The sequence below is a fragment of the Colletotrichum chrysophilum genome (assembly GCF_026319265.1).
Source record: "Colletotrichum chrysophilum strain AFK26 chromosome Unknown scaffold_54, whole genome shotgun sequence".
In the NCBI taxonomy this organism is placed as follows: Eukaryota; Fungi; Ascomycota; class Sordariomycetes; order Glomerellales; family Glomerellaceae; genus Colletotrichum; species Colletotrichum chrysophilum.
This window is the reverse complement of record NW_026517341.1, coordinates 80486-97262: the sequence shown is the minus strand read 5'-3', so window position 1 is coordinate 97262 and position 16777 is coordinate 80486. Positions and strand designations below refer to the sequence as shown.

General features: G+C 55.3%; 9 protein-coding genes across 9 annotated transcripts; 7 read left to right on the top strand and 2 right to left on the bottom strand.

Moving 5' to 3' along the window:
* Window positions 1-220: 220 nt before the first annotated feature.
* On the top strand, window positions 221-1933 carry COL26b_006951 (uncharacterized protein; the record flags this gene model as incomplete). The annotated part of the gene is made up of 2 exons (XM_053179761.1): window positions 221-226; window positions 497-1933. 2 exons carry the CDS (start codon window positions 221-223, stop codon window positions 1931-1933), a joined length of 1443 nt encoding a protein of 480 aa, XP_053036261.1.
* A 981-nt stretch (window positions 1934-2914) lies between these two features.
* COL26b_006950 (uncharacterized protein) lies at window positions 2915-3671 on the top strand (the record flags this gene model as incomplete). The annotated part of the gene is made up of 3 exons (XM_053179760.1): window positions 2915-2924; window positions 3032-3351; window positions 3417-3671. 3 exons carry the CDS (start codon window positions 2915-2917, stop codon window positions 3669-3671), a joined length of 585 nt encoding a protein of 194 aa, XP_053036260.1.
* A 713-nt stretch (window positions 3672-4384) lies between these two features.
* Window positions 4385-5563, bottom strand: SPN2 (Septin Spn2; the record flags this gene model as incomplete). The annotated part of the gene is made up of 3 exons (XM_053179759.1): window positions 4385-4714; window positions 4773-5335; window positions 5449-5563. The coding sequence occupies 3 exons, from the start codon at window positions 5561-5563 to the stop codon at window positions 4385-4387; spliced, it is 1008 nt and encodes a 335-aa protein (XP_053036259.1).
* Window positions 5564-6310: 747 nt separating this feature from the next.
* COL26b_006948 (uncharacterized protein) lies at window positions 6311-6763 on the top strand (the record flags this gene model as incomplete). The annotated part of the gene is made up of 2 exons (XM_053179758.1): window positions 6311-6650; window positions 6717-6763. The coding sequence occupies 2 exons, from the start codon at window positions 6311-6313 to the stop codon at window positions 6761-6763; spliced, it is 387 nt and encodes a 128-aa protein (XP_053036258.1).
* A 611-nt stretch (window positions 6764-7374) lies between these two features.
* COL26b_006947 (uncharacterized protein) lies at window positions 7375-7967 on the top strand (the record flags this gene model as incomplete). The annotated part of the gene is made up of 2 exons (XM_053179757.1): window positions 7375-7830; window positions 7935-7967. 2 exons carry the CDS (start codon window positions 7375-7377, stop codon window positions 7965-7967), a joined length of 489 nt encoding a protein of 162 aa, XP_053036257.1.
* A 1665-nt stretch (window positions 7968-9632) lies between these two features.
* On the top strand, window positions 9633-10866 carry COL26b_006946 (uncharacterized protein; the record flags this gene model as incomplete). Its single annotated transcript, XM_053179756.1, has 3 exons — window positions 9633-9735; window positions 9899-10444; window positions 10496-10866. 3 exons carry the CDS (start codon window positions 9633-9635, stop codon window positions 10864-10866), a joined length of 1020 nt encoding a protein of 339 aa, XP_053036256.1.
* A 460-nt stretch (window positions 10867-11326) lies between these two features.
* COL26b_006945 (uncharacterized protein) lies at window positions 11327-11968 on the top strand (the record flags this gene model as incomplete). The annotated part of the gene is made up of 2 exons (XM_053179755.1): window positions 11327-11740; window positions 11795-11968. 2 exons carry the CDS (start codon window positions 11327-11329, stop codon window positions 11966-11968), a joined length of 588 nt encoding a protein of 195 aa, XP_053036255.1.
* A 176-nt stretch (window positions 11969-12144) lies between these two features.
* Window positions 12145-13352, bottom strand: COL26b_006944 (uncharacterized protein; the record flags this gene model as incomplete). The annotated part of the gene is made up of 3 exons (XM_053179754.1): window positions 12145-12188; window positions 12315-12371; window positions 12425-13352. The coding sequence occupies 3 exons, from the start codon at window positions 13350-13352 to the stop codon at window positions 12145-12147; spliced, it is 1029 nt and encodes a 342-aa protein (XP_053036254.1).
* Window positions 13353-14332: 980 nt separating this feature from the next.
* COL26b_006943 (uncharacterized protein) lies at window positions 14333-16770 on the top strand (the record flags this gene model as incomplete). The annotated part of the gene is made up of 5 exons (XM_053179753.1): window positions 14333-14623; window positions 14780-14950; window positions 15011-16015; window positions 16071-16417; window positions 16467-16770. 5 exons carry the CDS (start codon window positions 14333-14335, stop codon window positions 16768-16770), a joined length of 2118 nt encoding a protein of 705 aa, XP_053036253.1.
* Window positions 16771-16777: the final 7 nt, after the last annotated feature.

Below are 16777 nucleotides of genomic sequence, written 5' to 3'. Positions count from 1 at the left end.
TCTTCTTGTCACTCTCTCACCACGCCAACAAAAGTGTCTCACTTCTCGTCTTTGGCTTACCCCATAACCAACCTTCATCTTCACGTCACTCCTTGGATTCGCACTAGCGAACTATACGAATATCGCCGTACGGTACGACTTCTACGACAGAGTCTAATATCCCGATACCCTTCAGCAAACAACAGAACAACGTCGCATTCACCTTGCGCATACTGCAACCATGCTTGTAAGTAAAAACCCGACCTCTCTGACGCCTTCCCCTCTCCATTGGCTCGGTTGGCGCACCCGAGGAGGTTGTCTCTTGTCGCAGCCATCCATCGTGGCGACGATCAGGGCGCAAGAGACTCAGCCAACACCTGTCGTGCCACGAGCATATAGCCAACCCCATCGATTGGATTTTGCAACCTGCAAACGCCTCCTCGTCGATCACCCTCCACCACTACCAGCCCTACGTCGTCGACCTGCAGAACGCCGAAATCTAACATGACTTCAATAGGTTCACTCTGCCCTCATCGCACTTAGTGCGACCCTGGCTGCTGCCGTCAAGCCCCTCTCCGTCAAGGGCAATGCCTTTGTCACCGAGGGCGGCGAGAAGTTCCAGATCGTTGGTCTCGACTACCAGATTGGCGGCAGCGCTGGCTACGATCCGAAGCACAACAAGGATCCCCTCAGCGACGCTGATGTCTGCATGCGCGATGCTGCCCTCCTCCAGCGTCTCGGTGCCAACACCATCCGTGTCTACAACTTGGACCCCAACCTGAACCACGATGCTTGCGCCTCCATCTTCAACGCCGCTGGCATGTACATGGTCCTCGACGTCAACTCTCCCCTGGTTGGCGAGAGTATCTCCAGCTTCGAGCCCTGGACCAGCTACTACGCCGCTTACATGAACCGCACCTTCGCCATCGTCGAGGCTTTCAAGAACTACCCCAACACCCTGGCCTTCTTCTCCGGTAACGAGGTTATGAACAACGTTGAGACCGCCAGGGATGTGCCTCCTTACCTGCGCGCCATCACCCGTGACTTGAAGAACTACATCTCCAAGCACTCCGACCGCAAGATTCCTGTCGGCTACTCCGCTGCTGACGTTCGCTCCATTCTCGTCGACTCCTTCAACTACCTGACCTGCGCCGAGAACGGTGACGCCAACGACCCCAGCAAGGCCGACCTCTTCGGCCTCAACTCCTACTCTTGGTGCGGTGAGTCCAGCTTCAAGACGTCCACCTACGACCAGCTCGTTGCCGACCTGAAGGATACCTCTGTACCCGTCTTCTTCTCTGAGTTTGGCTGCAACAAGGTTACCCCTCGCGTCTTCACCGAGATTCAGTCTATCTACGGCTCTGACATGAACTCCGTCTTCTCTGGTGGTCTCGTCTACGAGTACAGCCAGGAGGACAACAACTACGGTATTGTCAAGGTCAACGCCGACAAGTCTGTTAAGCTTCTCGTCGACTACGACAACCTAGCCACTCAGTACAAGAAGGTCGACTTTAAGACGCTCCAGGCTACCAAGGCTTCCTCTTCCTCGCCCAAGGCTCCCAAGTGCGACTCTTCTCTCATCACCGAGAAGGGCTTCAACAACAACTTCACCCTGCCTGCCGTCCCCCCTGGCGGTCAGGATCTGATCGACAACGGCATCAGCCCCAAGCCCTCCGGCAAGATCATCACCATCTCTGACTGGTCCGTCAAGTACAAGGTCTACGCTTCCGACGGCACCACCGAGCTCACCAACCTCGCTGTCTCTCCTCTGTCTGGCGATGACTCCAACACTCCCGGTACCAACACCGCCGGCGGAACCCAGGCCGCCACTGGCACTGGTGCCGCTGCTACCAGCACCCCTACCTCTACCGGCGGCGCTACCAGCGCGGGAATTTCCCTGCGTCCTGAGGTCATGGCCTTGGCCGCCCCTCTTCTTGCTCTTCTTTTCTTGTAAAGTTTTCATGAGTACAGGATTTGGTACTTGGCTTAATGGTCAGCTTGGAGGTTATGAATTGGTTTCTTTCTGGCGACATAGATTCCCCGCGGTTTGTGTATAAACCTGAGTAGATGCGAATGCGTCATTGATAACATTGTCTTCTGTACCCCTTGATGTGACGTGAGTTGAATGTGTCGGGGTCAATAGCTCCTAAGCGACTCGAGCCATTCCGCATTTGTATATTGGTTGGCAGAAGACTCGGTAAAGTTGCCAGTCATAGACGACGCGCGCAGACCCTGTCTATCCCGTAAGGCTGGATTTTCGCAAAATGAGAGGTGATTTATGGGGAAAACCTTCAGCCCGATATATTCACTGCATTTTAAGCCCACCGCAAGCGCTCATCAACTTCCCCAGGGAAGAGACCTCTTACTTACTGTCCCACAGCGTTATTGAACTTTGAAGACGGGCATTTGAGCGATTTGACATTTCGTTCTCCATGGCCTGGTGCATGGAGGACATCAAGTTAGAGTAAAATGCATCTTGAATTGCCACACTATTCTCAATATCAGATGCGTAGTCTCAACCACGCTCAACTAACCGTAGGGGTTCATCCCTCAACGGCTTTCACTCACCGCCCGCTGACTCAACGTCCCGAGTCTTCAGCGGCACCTAATTTCTGCCGGCGTTAAGGCCAAGCTAGAGTCAGACCCCCACCACAGCGATGGGGGTGCCGTACCTCCCAATAGGTAGTATCAGGTACTCGACCCCAAGGGATGGATGAGAGGGGTGACTCTTTGTGCGACTGACCGCCCGCCCGCACCGCCCCTCCGTCCCCGAATCCGTGGACCTGACTTTCGAAACTCTAAGGCCTCCTTCCCCCCCCCCTCCATCGCCTACATCTCCGCCTCCCTTATGCTGCCCCGCCTCCGACCGGTCGCCCGCGCAATCCCACGTCAACCTCCCGTTCCCAGCTTCTCAAGAAGACAGCATCTAGGCACAATGGCTCCCGGTACGTCGCGTGCACCATCGCAATCCACAGCCCGCCCTCCTCCCTGATCGCCGCACGGGGTGCGGAAACAGACGAGAAAAGAAGACTAACACTCTCGAAAACACCAGTCCCCCCCTCCGACCGCCGTCCCCTCGTCATCTCCGGCCCCTCGGGCGTCGGCAAGGGAACCCTCTACAAGCGCCTCTTCGAGAGCCACCCGGACACCTTCGCCCTCTCCGTCTCGCACACCACCCGTGCCCCGCGCCCGGGCGAGGCCGATGGCGTCGACTACCACTTCGTCACCTGCGAAGCTTTCGCCGACCTCGTCTCCAAGGACGGCTTCGTCGAGCACGCCACCTTTGGTAGCAACTCGTACGGGACCTCCAAGGCCACCATTGAGGAGCAGTCCGCCAAGGGCAAGGTCGTCGTGCTCGACATTGAGATGGAGGTACGTTTACACAGCTCGCCTGTATTTCCGAGGCGGAGGTATGCTAATAGGAGTGTTACAAATAGGGCGTCAAGCAGATCAAGAACAGCTCCATCTCCGCGCGCTACGTCTTCATCGCCCCGCCCTCCGAGGACGAGCTCGAGAAGCGCCTCCGCGGCCGTGGGACCGAGAAGGAGGAGAGCATCCAGAAGCGTCTGGCCCAGGCCAAGGTCGAGCTCGAGTTCGCCAAGACGCCTGGCGTCCACGACATCACCATTGTCAACGACGACCTCGACAAGGCTTACAAGCAGCTCGAGGACTTTGTCTACAAGTCTTCTTGAAAGGGGTAAAAACTACAAAACTACAAACCGGGCTAGGAGCGGAATCGGACGGGTATATACCGAGGCGTTGGGACTGAATACGAAATTCAGGAAAGAAGAACTATGGGCTTCTTCGACATAGCATGGCGGTCTTTCGTGTGTGCATTTTAGACTAAAAGCATTCTTATAGAGCCGAGATAGGCAATATATACTGGTCCATTTTGAGGTCACATATCACGTTGCTTGAGGGATCATAAGCCATGTCAGGTGTATTCTCCATGAGGTATCGAAACGAACTCTCTATTAGAGTACGATTGGATTAAAACGTAAGAAAGTGTGAAGTCGAGCAAAGTGCTGCTAAAAGTCGAAGTAAGAAAATAGAAAGTTGCGTCCAGCTGTAAGATGGAAAGGGGGGAATAATGGACTATTTCGCCAGCACAAGTACTTAAACAACGACCACAGGGCCAGAGGGGGTATGACTTATATCCGCGCGCAACGCCGGCATCTTCATTCATCCCACGCAAACTTCTCCCATGTCTTCCGGCGGAGATAGCTGCTGCTGACTCTGCCCTGAGAATTATCGGTCGATGCAGCCTCCGCTTGCTGCCGGGGCCGTGCCGTGCCTTTTATCTGCGCATAACACCATGAGATTGAAAAGTCGTCAGAAAATCCGGCCGCCCAAGAATATCATTGCCTGCTGGCTCCTCGAGTGCGCGGGTGGGGATGTTCGTCAACTAGTATCCGTTCATGGTCATTCGTTGCGAGCTCCGGCTGATTTCCCGGTCGGCGGCAGGGCTGATGGGTCTGCTGCCACCGCCGTGTGCGCTGCTCTCCTTCAGGGCCAGAAGCTGCTTGGCACGGAAAGTCTCGTAGTGGATCTGAGATGTGGTCTCAATGAGGTCCTGGAGATGGGTGCGGAGCAGGAAGTTTCTCAGATAGGTGAACTCGCAGTGGTTCTCGTCCTCGACGTTGATCACGCCCCAGCGGTTCTGGCGGCCACGGACCTGCTTGCCGTTGACGATGATGGACTTCTCGGAGCCAACAACAGCGAAGGGGACCAGGTCCTGCAAGCAGGTTAGCCAATCGATATACAGGGTCTTTGTCTTGAAGGAGATTTCCCACCTTGATCTGAGTGTTGAGACCACGCTCCTCCTCATCAAACTCATCGTTGTCGTAGGGGTACATCTTGAGGTTGTGGAAGGCGAACTCCTCCTTGATGCGCTCCTTGAACTCCTGGCGCTCCTCGAGGGTGAGGGTGTCGGACTTGGCAATAACGGGAACGACGTTGACGACATCGGAGAGCTTCTTCAGGACGACGATATCAATGGGCTTCAGGGAGTGGCCTGAGGGCTGGATGAAGAAGAGGCAGCAGTGGATGCGGGTGTCCTGAATGTAGCGCTCACGCTGGGCGGTGAGCTCCTTACGCAAGTACGCGGAGTGTTGATCCTTGATGTACTTGACAATGGGGTCCCAGCAGCGGTCGTTGTTGACCAGGTCTCCGTAACCGGGGGTGTCGACAATGTTGAGGCGCAGACGGACGCCGTTCTCCTCGATCATGTGAGACACGGCCTGGATCTCGGTGGTGGAGCGGACGGGCTCATCGGGCATCATGCGACCCTTGGAGTCGATGAGGTGGGAGGCGAAGATGGTGTTGATCAGGGTGGACTTGCCCAAACCTGTCTGGCCTGTAATGTCGAGCGTCAGTCGACTGCACCTATGGTTGACGCGACATCGCGAGGCACGCCAGCCCACCGAGCGGTAGAGAGCAGCGCGGGGACAATTGCACAGAGGAACTCACCGACGCAGATGACATTGAACTGGAAGCCACGCTTCAACAGCTTCTTCTCGATCTGGGACGTGATGCTGTCGAAACCGACGTGGGACTGAGGGTAGATGGTCTGGGGCTGCGCCATCGTGTCTGCTTTTCCCGTGGGGAGTGAAAGTGGTACGGAAAGGTAAGGAGTGAAGCTGAGATACGTTTCTGTATTCCAAGAAAAGTATTCGTCTCGAATTGGGGGCCGAGTCGAGGGTCGGAATGGCAGTGGGCAGGGAGAGGGAAGAAAGAGATCACGAGGTTGCGGTTGGAGAAGGACTCAGGATGTTTCGAAGGAGAACAAGCCGGTGAAGGGCAAAAGGGTAGCGTAATTTCTCTGTGCTGGCACTTGGAGGTGCTTTGCTACCCGTTCCCCCGTGTCTCTCAGTCAGGCACTGGCCGTTGGCTGCAGCTAATAGGCTGTTCCTTCCACCTCCAGCAAACAATAATTTCCCTGCAGGGAGTGTCTACAGGGGTTGGAGGGAAAGGGGGAAAGGGGTCCTCGCCGCGTTGATTGGTTGGGTGGCGTCCGTGCGTGACGTGAGCTGTGATTGGTTGGGGAATCTCAATTGACAGCTCCCCCGGTCGCACGTCTTTTTTTTCCCGGCTTGGACGACAGAGCGAAGCCTCAAATCGTGAAGTGGTGACACTATTGCGCTCGCTACTGCCCTGCTGCCGCGACACCAACTACACCGACCGCCGCCCAAGGCCCAGCAGTACTCTCCGGCTGGAGCGGACGACCGAACACCGAATATCTGGTTGCTCTTCTCTGCAACAGGCCGCCGAAGCGACTGCCATTTCCGAACACCCTCGCCTGCGAGACGAATTCGAGCCGCACGATATCGAAATGGCCGCCATTGCGATGACCGCGCAGCCCCTGCGCATTCTTCCCCAGATCTCCGCGCCAGCCTTCTCCAGGTCTGCAAGGATATTCTCTCTCTACACCCGCCAGCTCGTCCAGCCCATGTTCCCGACGCTCGCCGCCCTCCCCGCAATCAACCTCAACATCCCCGCATGGCTCGGCGGCATCTGGGAGTCCGTACTCCGGGCAGTACCGAAGAAGAAGACGTCTCACTCCAAGAAGAGGCACAGGCAGATGGCTGGAAAGGCGCTGCAGGATGTGAAGTCTTTGTGCAAGTGTCCTGGATGTGGCCAGGTCAAGAAGCAGCACGTCTTATGCCCCACCTGTACGAAATGTGAGTTGCCAAATTGGGACCTCTCTGGAGGTGTCTTACTGACATTTGGTGGTATAGCGATCCAAAACCAGTGGAAGGACTTTGAAGCGGGAAAGTACTTCTAAGTTGCCAAAGGGCTGTGTAACTTTTTAAAAGACGTGTATATTCAAGTGTACGACTGGTAGCACCATGCGGCGTTCGGGACAATCCATCACCTTAAGACGATACATCAGAATCGCAGTGACTGCTTGGCGACTTGCCAACTTGTTGCAGAACTTCTCTGGGCTGGTCTCCGATCGAGCCGGCTTTCTGGGGCCCCATCAGTTTGTCGAGACCATCAAACCCGAACTCTCACATTACAAGGCGGGTAGTTCACGCTGAAACGACTGAGACGACATCTTCAAAGGACTTTTGAGCCACGGTGGACCGTCTTCGGGTCATTCAGGGCAACAAACAGGTGTCTGTTACCTCGGAGGTGTTCCGTCACTTCCAACGAGCCAACTTGAAGGAAAATGTACAAGACAGGTCTTTGTCCGACCAACAATGCTTTGGTCGACACAACTGCCTTTGAGGTGCTGGAAACAATGCAACCATTTCTCACAAAGGCATTGTACAAGTGAGAAACTATGCTGTCCTGGATATAAGATTATTGACTTGGTCGACTCCCGATGTGAACAGGAAGTTCAACGGCAGTATCGATTATCAACACACACCTTAGACAATACAGTTGTACACCATGTTCACTGCTCAAACTGCGACGAAGTATCCATATACCGGCTTGGTAGACCTTCCGGTTGAGATTATTCTCCAAATCGTCACTTACATCAGCCCTCCCAGTAAGTCGCATCTGCGGTTGCCTTTTGGCTACACACTCCACAGGACAAATCTTCGAGACGGCATTCGAGACCTCAAAAACCTGACGCTATCATGCACGAGGCTATACGACATTCTCCAGCCGACCCTGTACACCCAGAGTGGTCAAGATGACTGGTACGCTCTTCGTTGGGGCGCTTTCCACGGCCTGACCCGGACGATGGAAGACGCATTCCTGGCCGGAGCACCGTTAAACTGGGTGTACGATGATGTCGACGACTATCATGCCAACAGCTACTGTCGATGTGGCCGCTTCGACGGCGGCACTGCTTGGTCGAACAACTCCGTATGCTGCACGCTCTTCTATGAGAAAAAGCCCGTACGCAGTGCCTGGACGCCATTACTGACTGCCATTCGCGGCGGGCATCCTGAAGCTGTCGAATGGCTTCTTTCAAAAGGAGCTGATGCTGACTGGGCTGCCAGACCGGAACCCGGACTGGGAGAAATACTCTGTAAGTTTTGCTCTCACAGAGTTGACTGTCCAAGTCTCTTGACTTGCGATGAGTGTGGAATTACCCCAATGCAGGGAGCGCTCGACTACTTTACTCACAGCGCGTTTGGAGGATCCCTTTCGACGGAACATAATCGCGTCAAGGTTCTCAGGAGCCTCATCCAACACGGCGCAAGCGTCAACCAGAAATTCGGATTCATACACTGCCCCAGCCAGGACCTTCACCTACCTTCCTTGCCCGTACAACACTGGAACCCTCTCGGCCTCGCCCTGTGTACACAGACGGTAGGTCCAGCAACTGTGAAGTTTCTCCTCGACAATCGAGCGCACTTTGAGATGGGACCAGAGTCACTCCTAAATCCAGTACTGGCACACATGTCGCATTGCAGAGTTCCACGGCTCAACTGGAAGGTACCCATTAAACTTCCCCTTTTCGAGTGCCATACGAAGGCGCGCGTTCTTCTTTCGAAGCATCAGAGGCACGACAACTGCCATTGCATCCCAAGCTTTGACTCCCTGAACCCGGTCGACCCGCAATCCAGACTTGACTGTGACGAGATCCCATACGCTAGCTACAGAATCCGGGAAGTCTTCGACTTTTTGCACGAGCATAGACTGCCCATCCTCTCTTCCCACCTTGACGCGGAGACATCTATGAGAGTGCCTCCGGTGATCAAGGCCGTTCGAGGGCTGAACCCAGAAGCAGTGAGCTTGATCGTCCAAGAGGGCGCGGACCCGAATGCTCGCTGTTGGTTAGGACCAGTTCCCCAAGGCTTTAGATCTGATAGAAGATTAGATGGGCACCTTCCACTGACCTATGCATGTTCCATGGTCGATGATGAGGATGGCCTATACGAAATCGTCCTGGAACTGCTCAAGGGGGGCGCCAGCCCGATGCTGAGAGATCTGCAGGGCCTCACGCCGCTACATGAGCTGTCGCGCAACACTTACGACGAAGCAACTGCAAGACTGCTCATCAATTTCGGGGCGAACGCCAATGGCCTGGACGCCAATGGATGGACTCCATTACACCATGTTTGTGCACAGGCACCGCCGCAGCACCCACCGTTTCGCGCGTTTGCGAGCGTTTGCGTTCAAAAGAGAACACCATTAGTCAAGCTTTTGCTGAGCAGAGGAGCTGACATAGAAGCCAGAACCCGCCAGTATGGCCAGGAGCAGGGTAAAACTCCCTCTGAGCTAGCCTTGGCCAACAAGCTGCCTTTTCCGTGGGAGCGTCTTCTGGAAGAGGCATGCAACCGCTCAGGGTCGGGGTTCCATCAAGGACTTGATCCATATTAGTCGAGGACGTTAAGCCAGCTGATTACTATCAGTAGCCTTAAAGGGTTCTGATGATTTTGGAGGAATTGTCGAGATGGTCGAAGTAGTCCTTTAATATTTCGTCAACTCCCTACCTATTTAGATCTATAACAAAAGAAGGATCGGGTGGTTAACATGGTTTACTACTTGCATGAGTTTAATAGTAATTGGTTTTCGGAAGTGTTCTCTTGTCACTATACAAAATGAAGAGAATATTCTTTGGATGGTAACTCAATGGACATGAGGTTGTTGCGGTTGAGCATGCATGGGTCGTGGTGTTCGTTGGTGGCGCCCCTCAATTGCCCCTCCCTGCCAAAAAGCCCACTGCAGGGGTCTTTCTTCGCAAATGTGTGATGTCAGCCCCCACCTTCCTATTCACACCGCGGTCGCAACTTTCCCATACGCAACCGCGTACCCTCCACAGCGGCACAAGCTTCACATGGACTGGCAGCCATGGTAGGCGAACTCTGAACGAACATCTGCCAAACTTGAGCTGACTGAGATAGTCTAAACAATACCTGACCACACACACTGTGGACAATGGTGCGACATCCGTGGAGCTTGAAGCTCTGAGGAGCTTCCACCTGTTCGTCACGCAGCCTAGCTAACGCACTCTCAGCCCACATAACCGACATCTTCGGGCTCGCTGCTACACCCCGAGCCGTTCTCTCGGCCAGCGGTTCTTCGACCCTTCATGTCCACAACACCGCCGACCCTGCGATCCCCATCACACAGTCCATCAGCGGTGCCCACAAGCTCGGCTGTCACCACATCTGCACCTCGCGCGATGGCCGTGTAGCTGCCAGCGCGGGCTTTGCCGGCGAGCTGAAGGTCTGGGTCATCGACAAGGACACGGGTGAGTGGAAGCTTCACTCGGAGGTCACCGATCAGAACTCCAAGGCGGGCGAGACATGGGCCATTGCGCTCAGCGAGGACGGCAAGTTCCTGGCAGGCACAACATACGACGGCCGGATAAACGTGTGGGATATTGGCGAAGAGGGAACGCCCAAGATCCGGGAGTATGAGACGGGAAGCCCTGGCTCGGGCAGCTTCGGCATGTCGGTCGACTTGAGCAGAGACGGAAAGTTCACTGCGAGCGGACACCAGAACGGTTCCGTGTACCTCTTCAATAATGACACCGGTCGGCTTGCGTCCTCTCTGCCTGGTATGGACCCATATGTTCTCCTTCGAGACCTCCCAGCTGACCCATGAACAGGATTGGCCAAGCCCGTTCGCGCAGTGGCATTCTCTCCAGGCAACACGAGACTGGCGGCCGCTGGCGACTCTTCCATCATTGCCATCTACGATCTCAAGCATGGCGAACAAGTCGGCAACCTGACGGGCCATTCTTCATGGATCACGTCCATTGACTGGAGCGACACCGGCGAATACCTTCTGAGCGGAGCGATGGACGGCAAGGTCAAGGTTTGGTCAGTCGAGCGCTATGCCTGCGTAGCTACGCACAGCGAGACGGATAAGGCACTGTGGTCTGTCAGGTGGCTTCCCAAGACCGGAAGGAGTGAGATGTTCTGCACTGCCGGAGCAAACAGGAGCATCTCGTTTTACAGAGAGGCCACTGGAGCGTAGAGGGGCAGTGGGACGATACAAAAGGCTGGTGTGCATCTCAGATACCCCGGCAAGCTATGCAGTTTCTGCGATATATAGCGTTAAATGGCAAAGACAGACAATAGACATGCTGAAATGAAGACAGAGAGGACAGTGTCAAATACAGTGATCATTGCCTTTGGGCACCGTAGAAGGGATGGCGCGCACGTGCCTTCGTACCAGTCTCGCGTTGCCCCGCCAAAATTTAGGCCCCTGTCTCCTTCCCTCTTTCGTCATTCACTTTCACATCCGGATGAGATCAACGAGCGCATTGCGACGACTGCGATTGGTGACATTATTTGAAGTGATCTCTATCGGAACTATCATACATCTGTCTCTGCAACATTAAGAGCATCATTACGACGAATACCCGACCCCCCGCGCCCACACGACTTCGACAGCCACTCACTACCCCGGTCACCAGTGACAACCAACATCCACAATGCCCACAACTCGGAGATCAACAGGCGGCGCCCGAGCCCGACCCGGTCCGGCTCGGGGCCAGTCGACCATCAGCTTCTCTCACAAGGTCTCGAAGCCGGTCCCGAAGGATCTGAAGAAGGCGGCCGTCCTCGGCTCCGCTGTCGAGAGGGCCGAGCAGGCCAAGAAGGAGGAAGCTGTGCAGGTCGATGAGATCCAGGTTGACGAGCCCGAGACCAAGGAGGAAGAGGAAGTCAAGGAAGAGGTCCCCGAGAAGTCGGAGGCTGTCATCCGCGCTGAGAAGATTAGCGATGCGCAGATCAACAAGTACTGGAAGTCGATCGAGGCTGAGCGCATCGCGCCCCGGGTTCACCAGAAGGATGTGACCTTGGCGGAGAAGGTGCTGCGGTACTTTGATGTGAGCTCGCAGTATGGTGTAAGTCGTTTCTTGAGCTGGTGTGTTGGAGTGGGAACGCTGACAATTGTGTAGCCGTGTATTGGTCTGCAGCGCATGAAGCGTTGGGAGCGGGCCGACAGGCTTGGCTTGAACCCGCCTATCGAGGTGCTCGCGGTCCTGCTCAAGGAGGAGAAGAAGGGCACTTCTAACATTGAGCTGGCTCACATGGATGAGCTCATGAACTCGACTGCAGTTGGATCTGTGTGAGCAAATGGGTGCTCCAGGTCAGGCAAGACCGATTTATTATTACGAAGCTACTGGCGTTTGGAGTTGAACTGGCTTGAGAACCGTCTCGCATCACGAGTATACGAGGCATGGGAATGAGAATTAAGCTGTAGAATAGTCAAAGAAAACGTGCTCGGCACGAAAGTCAACGTCTGTAATTAAACCTCCACTGAAGGTGCATCAGAAGTCTTCTCCATATGGTCTGAAGTAGCTCAGTACCAAATGCTCCTCGTTCTGTGATGGTTCACCGTCTCGGTGCCTGCAGCCTCCAACTCTTTCATGGTATCATACAAAAAGAAATCAATCAAAATGGCGTTGACACTCGTACCGGGGTGGTCCTTCTGGATCTCCCGCTTGATCAACTCGACACACCAGATACTGCATGCTATTCCAGAGTTAGCATCTGAGCCCTCGGGCTAGTAGCGTATTTCAACTGACCTCTCATCTGCAGCTCCCATCTCGCTCCGCTCTCCAAAACCCGCTTAGAGTTGATAGCCGTCGCCAGCGAAGGGCTATAGTACAGGCAGCCCATGGTGTTGAGGATCTGCGGGACGCGGTAGTCGGCAAACATAGTGATCTTGTCAATATCCCGGAAGGCGCCGATGCCTTCACCGCCAAAGCAGGCCCAGATATCCGCTACGAGGATTTGGGCCCTCTTGAGGAATCGCACCGGCTTCCGGCGGCCCTCAAAGACGTGCTCATCACGGAAGCAGTCGAAATCGCGGGCGAGAAGGTTGACGAGCCTTACCGCAGAGCCGTTGGCGGCCTCGATGAGTTTTGTGACGCTGCAGTTGTACCTCTCATACAACGCCGTGCCAGCCTCACGGAGGCAAGTCAGGCGCTCCTCGAGCAGAGGCATCTCCTCCTCCGTCTTGGATCTGAACACGTGCCTCATGAGCTCCATGTTACACTCATCCTCGCTCTGCCAAAAGTCAGAGCTCGTGATGGGGATGCCCTCATCGAGAGCCCTCTGCAGCGAAGCGACCATGCTCCAGTAGCCAGTCCAGGTCTTGCCACGGTACTCGACGGCGAACCGCTCATCCTCTGGCTTCTCGGACCAGAAGCAGAAGTTAAGCAGATCCATGGTGAAGATGAAGGCGGCGGTGCTGTCGTCCTTGGTCTTGGGATGCAGCTCGTGCTCGGCCCAGGTGGCCGTCGAGTACTGCTTCTGCTCCATCTGGGCGTAGATTGTGGCAGCAGCACGCTTGGTCGCCCTCATGTCGATGCAGACATCGATGGAGTTGTCGTAGACGTACTCGGCTCCCTCGAGGACGCCCGTCTCAGGCTCGTCGTCGACGTTGAGCTTCTTCTGAAAGTGCTGGCGGAGGAGAGCCAAAAGCTCCGGGTCGGCCTCGTCGTCAGACATGGCTGCGATGTTTCTGCCCCTGACTTGTCCCGGCGTGGCTGGTGCCTCTTGCAGATGCGGCTTCTCCTTTGACTCAAATGCGACTTGCCTTTTTCGTATGCTGCACGAATACGGCCGCCGTGGATGCTGCACCTGGGTGATCCTGATTCTGGGCGACGACTCTGCAATTCTTTCACTGAGGGGACGACGCAGGTTTGAACCTTGGCCTAGGCGGTAGAGGCAGAGAGCCCACGCCCCATACAGCTGCACTGACCCGTTTGTTTTTTGTTGGATCACCGCTCTATTGCAGGCGGCGATCATCCTAGGAGTGAGGGCCTTGGAGGGGTCTCGTACAATCCCATCGTCCAGTTATTTTCCAACACCGTATATTCGCTGCGCAGAATGGGAAACCCGCGCAATCGGCTGATTGCCATGTGAAAGGGGCTGTACACCAGCTTCCAAAGGCACTGCCAGGAACCGGTGGATGCCTGACGAACGATCAGTGGTGGGCACCTAAGGCAAGGTGCCGTGTCAGGGCAGCCCTGGAGGCATCAGTCCAGCGTTTCACAGGGGACAGAGGATGCACCAAGCCGCTGAGGTTACAGCGCTCGTCAGTGAGCTCACCTCAGAGTGCAAGCGACGACGCGGGAGGGATCCGCTTAATGTTCTCATCCAGACCAATCACAGCACGAGCGCGGCAATTCCCCAAGGAAGCTACAGCTCGAATCCCTGCACGATCTCGTCACCGGCTGCCGGTATTGGCTGGAACCTTGATCTGGGCGATCGCTCCTCCCGCTGACCTCTGGAAAAACCTCAACCTGCCTTCCTCTGTGCAGCCTTGCTTCGCACTGAAACCGCCCTCATCCCATCCCACCTAGCGCGGCTGCAAGCTTACACCCACCTTCGCGCTTGCTACCGCACCTCCGATCTCGTCCTTTTCTTCATCATCTCCATTGACTCTTTCCCGACCGAAAAACGACCAGCACCATCGCGCGGAAACGATGGATTCCAACACTGCAGCAGACGCAGCAGCTGCACCTGCGGCAACCACCGCGGAACCGACCGCGCCCCTCGCGACGGCCACAGCAACGGCAACGGCGACAGCGACAGAGACGACCACCGCACCACAACCTCAAGAGCAGCAGCAGCCCGCACAACAGCAACAGCAACCCGCCGCCGCACCTGCAGCGCAGCCTCCCGCGCAAACAGCTCAGAAACCGATTGCCGTTCCCCGGCGTGATAAGTTCTACCAGCAGTCGCTCGGCGGCTCGCTCAACGCAAACGTCAAGAAGGTACGTCGCGGCCCCGGCGCATCAGACCACGCGATCCTTCCTTTCATCGCAACGCCCATCCCGCGATTTCATTTTTGTCCCATAAACTTGCCGGATCATGCAAAAGTGCTGTCGGATGAAATTGAAATAACAATTGAGCTAATCATGGCTACGCAGGCGCGCGTGTTGATGGTCGGAGCTGGTGGCATCGGGTGCGAACTCCTCAAGAACCTCGTACTCACCGGTTACGGCGAGATCCATGTTGTCGACCTGGACACCATCGACTTGAGCAATCTCAACCGTCAATTTCTCTTCAGACACGAGCACATCAAGAAGTCCAAGGCTTTGGTAGGTTTCCTGGCGTAGCAGCCAAATGTCAGGTGTGTCGCGGTGCTGACAGGTCGATAGGTTGCCAAAGATGCTGCGCAGGCCTTCAACCCCAAGGTCAAGATCGTCGCGCACCATGCGAACATCAAAGACTCACAGTTCAAAACCCGATGGTTCAAAGACTTCAACATCGTCTTCAATGCGCTCGACAATCTCGAGGCCAGACGGCACGTGAACAGGATGTGCTTAGCGGCGGATGTGCCCCTGATTGAGAGTGGTACCACAGGATTCAACGGCAATGTCCAGGTCATCAAGAAGGGTGTTACGGCATGCTACGACTGCACCCCAAAGGAGACGCCAAAGTCCTTCCCCGTCTGCACGATTCGAAGCACGCCGAGCCAGCCCATCCACTGCATCGTGTGGGGCAAGAGCTATCTTCTCAGCGAGATCTTTGGCGCCAGCGAGGACGAGTCCGCGTTCGACAATTCAGCCGATGCCGACAACGCCAAGGAAATCGAGGAGCTGAAGAAGGAGGCCGCTGCCCTGCGCGCCATTCGCGACGCTTTGGGTACTGAGGCCTTCCCTCAACTTCTCTTCGACAAGGTCTACAACAGCGACATTGTGCGACTGGCATCGATGGAGGACATGTGGAAGTCGAGGAGAAAGCCTGAGCCGCTTGACTACAAGAAGCTGTTGGAGCAATCTACTGAAGCTTCGGGTGCGAAGGCGTCGATCCTGCAGGAGGGCCAGAAGGTGTGGAGCTTGGAGGAGAACTTTGCCGTCTTCGTCGACAGCTTGGATCGTCTTAGCAAGCGTATGCAAGAGCTGAAGAAGGCGCACCAAGACGGAGGAGCCGAACCTCTGATCACCTTTGACAAGGATGACGAGGACACCTTGGACTTCGTGACAGCAAGCGCCAACATCCGCTCTTCCATTTTCGGCATCGAGCGCAAGTCTCGTTTTGACATCAAGCAAATGGCAGGCAACATCATCCCAGCGATTGCCACGACTAATGCCATCGTTGCTGGTCTGTGTGTCCTTCAGTCGTTTAAAGTCCTGAAGGGTGAATACACTAATACTAAGGAGGTAAAGTTTTGTCTTCTCCAGCGGTGATTGGAGTTGCGGTCTAATGTCTGTATAGGTGTTCATCTCCCCTCACAACCCTGCTCGTCTGCTCAATGCGACCAAGTACCGGGCCCCTAACCCGGAATGCCCAGTCTGCAGCGTTTACCAGACGACTGTCTCCGTCGACATGTCTAGAGCCACATTGAAGGACCTTGTTGAAGACTTTGTGCGCCTGGAGCTTGGATATGGCGACAAGGAGTTCGCCCTGAACAACGATGCTGGCCCCCTTTACGATCCTGATGAGACCGAAAACCTGTCCAAGAAGCTCAGCGAGCTTGGAATCACGGAAGACACCTTTCTTACTGTCATTGATGAGGATGACGATGAGCCTTTCGTCAATGTTGTCATCAGCATACAAGAATCGTGCGTCCCCCTGATGCAATTGCCTTGAATCTTAGCTAACCCCTTGCAGCAAGGAGCCTCTCGAGGATAAGCCCGTCAAGGGCATGACCGCGGATCAAAAACCCGAGATCCCTCGTAAGCCAAAGAAGGAGACACCTGCGCCGGCGACGGCAGAGTCCAACGGTACAAGCCAGCAGAACGGCAAGCATTCGCTGGATGTCTCGGAGGAATCGCCAAACCTCAAGCGGCCGCGGCCTGACGATGGAGATGAGCCGATCGAGGCTAAGAAAGCCAAGGTCGCAACGACGAGCAGCAGTGATGATGTGGTCCTCGTAGATGATTCTACGGGTGGAGCCATCGTCATTGACGACTGATATTGCA